General features: G+C 32.7%; 1 protein-coding gene across 1 annotated transcript in view; it reads right to left on the bottom strand.

Moving 5' to 3' along the window:
• The window catches only part of LOC124422538, a 71,521-nt gene extending 66,166 nt beyond the window's left edge, over positions 1 to 5,355 (bottom strand). Inside the window, exon 1 of the mRNA XM_046959089.1 lies at positions 5,285 to 5,355. Within this exon, the coding sequence (XP_046815045.1) occupies positions 5,285 to 5,325 (41 nt within the window). The 5' untranslated portion in view covers positions 5,326 to 5,355. The remainder of the gene's footprint in view (positions 1 to 5,284) is intronic.
• Positions 5,356 to 5,749: the final 394 nt, after the last annotated feature.

Raw genomic sequence — 5,749 nt, 5'->3', positions numbered from 1 at the left:
CTCTCTCTCTCTTTCTCTTGGATAATTCGTTTCTATGAGACGTAATGATTAACACCGGACTAATTATCTTTTTATAGCTTTTAGCACGAATTCTTCTTTTTTCCTTTTCCTCTTTTTTGTTTTTCTCTCTCTCTCCCTCTCTCTTTCTGTCTCTTTTTTATTTTTATTTTTTATTTTATACCACACAGACAGACATATATATATATATATATACATATTAATTTCTACATTTTCGCGAGTTACTGTTTCTCGGATAAGTAATTATGTATTTACATACATACATACATACATACATACATACATACATATATACATCCATTCATTCGTACATACATTCACACGCACATACACACACACACACACAAACAAATTTACTCACATAAATATATACATACATTCGTACATTTATATATGCATACATACATAAATAAGTACGTACGTACGATCCGATATGATCCATGAAAAAGAGAAGAAAATATATATATATATATATATATTTATATATAAAAAAGAGAGAGAGAGAGAGAGAGAGAGAGAGAAGGAGAAAGAAATAGATAGATACAAGACGGTAGATAAAGCGAACTGTAGGAACTAGCTGTAAATTAACCACACACGATCGCTGCTCGACTCGTCTCTTTCTAAGCTCCGTTCTACGGCGTTACCTTCTGATCCTGTCGTTTCGAGGCACGTATATCTTCTCGAACGCGTGCGCACTCGACTAAATCTAAAGAGAAACGATGACGACGACGATACGTCGACGACGACGACGACGACGACGACGACGACGACGACGACGTGCAAATTTCATTACGTTCTATGGGTATGTGTGTGTGTGTGTGTGTATGTCTGTTTGACATTTCTAAGTTCTCATACTCTCATATCTATTCATTTCATTTACTCCCACCCCTCCCCCCTCTTTCTCTCACTCTGTCTCTCTCTTTCTCTATTTTTCACGTCTAATTTTGTATTCCTTTAAAATCTACGATATATTTCTATCTATTAAAATCTAATAAAATTTGTTATAATTTAAAATTAATCCATTGACTCATTTTACACGTGCAATTTCATTTATATTAGATTGATTTAGACCTTACGATGGCACGCGACACGTGTATGAATAATTAATCCTTTACAGATTGCTCAAATTTCTTGGTTTCTTTTTTTTTTTTTTTTTTTCTTTCTTTTTACCTTCTTTATTTCTTACCTTTTTTCTTTTTCTTTTTTTGTTCTAGTTTCCAATGAGCGCAGCGAGAAAAAAAAAAGGCAAAGAAAAAAGTAAAATAAAAAAGAAAAAAGAAAAAAGAAAAATAATCTTCCCTCGTAATTTTACTCAATGATAATTATAATAAAACACATTTTATTTTTTATTAGGACAATTTAGAAAAGCAACAAGGCGATATTATTGATTGAGATGTGCAAATGATTAGATTCATTGTGAAAAAAGAAAAAAATTATTATCATTTTTTTTTTTTATAAAGGACGTTTCACGCGCACACACACACACACACACACACACACACACACATACGTATAAACGTACTCGTTATTATTTAATATTGTTAAAGAATAAAATCGTAAAGAATGTTTTTCTCTGAGGAAAGGAAATATCAAAAAAAAGTAAATTGCAGATAGAATACTCTGCATAGGGACATATGGAAAAATCGTATACGCAAAACAGTGTAAAATTCTACCCTAGAGTGCACTGTGGTTAATGTCCCGTTTGATTGGTCGCCGATAGGATATAGTACGTGATCGTGGTGAAAGATCCGATCTGCAACGCACCAAAGATCAAGGTCAACGTCACCACTCTCCCGATCGATCGATCGTTTCTTTGATCCATCCAACCTTTCATACTCTCTCTCTCTCTCTTTCTCTCTCTCTCTCTCTCTCTCTCTCTCTCTCTCTCTCTCTCTGTCTCATAAAATCGATTCTTTTTTTCTTTCCCTTCTTTATCAATTGATATTCATTCATTGTAATAATTTTTCAAGAATTTTTTACTTCTTATTTATTTATTTATTTATTTATTTATTTATTTATTCAGATTTATTTCTTTTTCCATTTATCCTCTTGCATAATCGAAGAAATTTTATAAAGATCTAAATGCAAAAAAGATTCGTTCTTACATACGATAGTATTCGTTTTTTATTATGTTTTTCTTTTTCTTTTTTTCTTTTCTTTCTCTCTTTTTGTTTTTTTTTTTTTCATATAATTAAGAAAATTCTATAATGATCGAAATTAAGATGAGACTCGTTCACGCTTTCGAAGAATTTCTTAATTAATTGTTTATTTTTTTTCCATCTCTCTCTCTCTCTCTCTCTCTCTCTCTCTCTCTCTCGCTCTCTCTCCTTTCAACTTTTATTCCGTTTACGCATAATTATGGAAAATTTTATAACTCGATCGAAATGAAGATAAGATTCTTACGGAGAATCTTAATGGTACTTGGCATCAAAATTAATACATCCTCTCTTTCCTATACCAACTCTATTTATAAACGACCATTCAGGATAAATATAAAGAGGATAGAGGAATTTGCGAGCCTCCTCCTCCTCCCACCCTCCCCTCCCCTCCCCTCCCCTCCCACCTGTTCTTTTAAACTCGAGAAATATAATCGAGTAGAAGTGAGCACAACGAATATGTACATACTTTCATATATATATATATATATATATATATATATATATATATATATATATATGTATATATATATATGTATATAATATGAGAAGAATCGAGATTCCTCGAGAATTTGTATTCAGTCGATCCTCTGTAACATTCTTTTCAAAGATTAATTTCAATAATTAGAGAGTTATAATGTACCTCTTTATATCGTTAAATTGAATCCCTTTTAAACTCATAGGTAGTGAATAAACACACATACAAATAAAAAATAGAAACAAAAGAAGAAGAAGAAGAAGAACAACAACAACGAGAAGAAAGAAAGAAAGAGAAAGAGAGAAACGCGGCAAAGTAAATAACACTGAAAAAAAAAAATTATCGAGATAGTTATCCGGGGAAAGAGGTGGGGGGGGGGGGGTGATGGGAGGATGGGGGTAGGTAAGAGTGGAATGAAATTAATTTTACTATGGAACAACAGAGTACGTATAATAATACAAAGAGGCGGGTAGTAGTGGGGGAGGGGGGGAAGGTGGGGACTTCGGTATCTTATCGATCAGAAATTAAAATGATTATACTTTGAAATTGATTCTGTAGGAACGTTCATCACGCCTACGCTACTTTACGTTTCTCTTTCTTTAATATTGTTTTATTATTATTATGATTATTATTATTATTATTATTATTTTCATTTTCTTTTCTTTTATTATTATTGTTCTTTCTTTTTTTTTCTTTTTATATATATATATATATATTCTTCATTGTTGCAACATCCTCCCTCCCTCCCTCCCTCTCTCTCTCTCTCTCTCTCTCTCTATCTCTCTCTCTCTCGTTCGTTAACGTTCCAAGGCAATAGTATATCCAGCTATAATAATATCGCGTGTAAGCGAATATCTGGGATTGGCAACGCCCTCGCGCGAACCATCGAGTTCGCGTAATCGCGATGCCTGATGCCTGATGAAGGAAGAAGGTCTACAAAGATGACTCTCGCTCTGTACCAAGTTGGATGAAGAGAAAACTATCGTAACGGCATCATCATCGGCCCGTTGCCGTGGTAGAGGTATGCGGATAACGATTGTCCTTTCTTCGGATCGTAACGTCCACGATGAGATACGAACTTGGCAATATTTATTTTTCCTCTTTCGCAACGGTACGTACTTTAGTTAGTTAGTTAGTTAATTAGTTAGTTAGTTACTTACTTACTTACTTACTTACTTACTTACTTACTTACTTTTTTATTTATTTCTTTACTTTGACGTTTCAAACGAGAAAGAAAAATGATTGTAGATTTCCTTTTTCTTTATTTTTCTTTTCTTTTACTTTTTTAATTGTCTAATGGAAGGTGACAACCCTGATGCAATTGACGATACTCGTTAGACGTAAATTCGGAAATAGGATGATGAAAAAGAAAAAAAAATAAATAAATCGATCATTCGATCAATGAATGAATGAATGAATGCATGAATGAATTAATGAATGGATGGACGGACGGACGGTCGGACGGATGGATGAACGAATGAATGAGCGAATGAATGAATGTATGAATGAATTACTGATAGAGAGGATAAGATAGTATTAAAAGGTGATGATAATAATTTACGAGAGAATACGCTACGGATGAATGAAAATAAATGAATTAAATAATGAGGAAGGTGTATTTCGGTCGAAAACTTACGACTTCCCTTGGTCGTACGAGTTTCTAACAGGAAGAATGTTAATCTCTTTATCTCTCTCTCTATCTCTCTCTCTATCTGTCTCTCTCTGTCTCTCTCTCTCTCTCTCTCTCTCTTGGATGATCGTTAGATCATTACCAAAAAAATAAAAAGGAAGAGAAATAAAAGAGGAAGAATGAAGTGTATTAAAAATGATTTCCCATATAATCTATATACCTACATACGCATATGTGTGATGCTAATAGTAATAGTAAGTAAAAGAAATATGATAATAAGAAGATGCACCTACATATATATATATACATATACATATACATATATATATATATATATATAGGAGTATCTTTATCTAGTTATTCTTCGTATGAGTGAGAAGGATTCGAATAGCTCTTTAACCGGATAATAGATTAACGAGATACACGAGTTTCACGGTGGATGCATTCGCTTCTAATGGATTACGTATTTTTGATAGATTCCAATGTTATCTATCAGGAAAATCTTCTCTCTCTCTCTCTCTCTCTCTCTCTCTCTCTATCTCTCTATCTCTATCTCTCTTTCTCTCTCTCTTTCTAATCGATCGATTTCTCCAAAGGTATTATCATAGTCAAGATTATTATATTAGTCTCACCGTGTAAATAATTTGATCGAAAAGAAGTTTACGGATAAATAAAAATTGAAAATCAACCAAAAGAATAGAAAAGAAAAGAAAAGGAAAAAAAAAAAGAAAAAGAAAAAGTAAAAAAGTAGAAGAAGACATGTCATTTGATGAAGAGAATGCATTTATCATGTGTTTCGTTAGAAATATAATAGAATATCTAAAGAACTAATGATTCATATCTGTACGATATAATGAGATAAACTCGTGATTGAACTAGTTTATGTATTATCGTAAGAAAGGCAAATAATAATAATAATAATTATTATTATTATTATTATTATTATAATAATTATAATTATAATAAATTAAATATGTAATAAAAATGGATATATTTACTTACAATCTGATAGTCCAGTCCATCTTAATTCCAGCGATGTTCATCCTGGTTCTTCCTTTTTCTCTTTCTATCGATTTTTTCCGCCTCTTGTTATCTCTTTCTATCTCTCTCTCTCTCTCTCTCTTTCTCTTTAACGTTGGCCGATGTAAAGAAGAAGATGATCTCGTCTTTCTTCCGTTCTCCGATGTAACACGTCTCTCTCTCTGTCTCTCTCTCTCTCTCTCTCTCTCTCTCTCTCTCTCTTTCTTGCTCTCTCTCTCTATCTCTCTCTCTTTCTCTTCGTTGATTTCGCTCACGAATCACAGAACACTTCTTCGGTGTTGAAAACGAAAGGTCCGTGTGTGTGAGAGCGCGCGCGCGCGTAAATATATATATATATATATATATATATATATATACGTATGTATATATCTCGACCGGTGCCCGTTACTATACTTTCGATTCGTTTGTATAGGTGATACACGAGAA

This window comes from Vespa crabro, chromosome 3, assembly GCF_910589235.1.
Source record: "Vespa crabro chromosome 3, iyVesCrab1.2, whole genome shotgun sequence".
In the NCBI taxonomy this organism is placed as follows: domain Eukaryota; kingdom Metazoa; phylum Arthropoda; class Insecta; order Hymenoptera; family Vespidae; genus Vespa; species Vespa crabro.
This window is presented reverse-complemented; position numbering and strand designations above follow the sequence as displayed.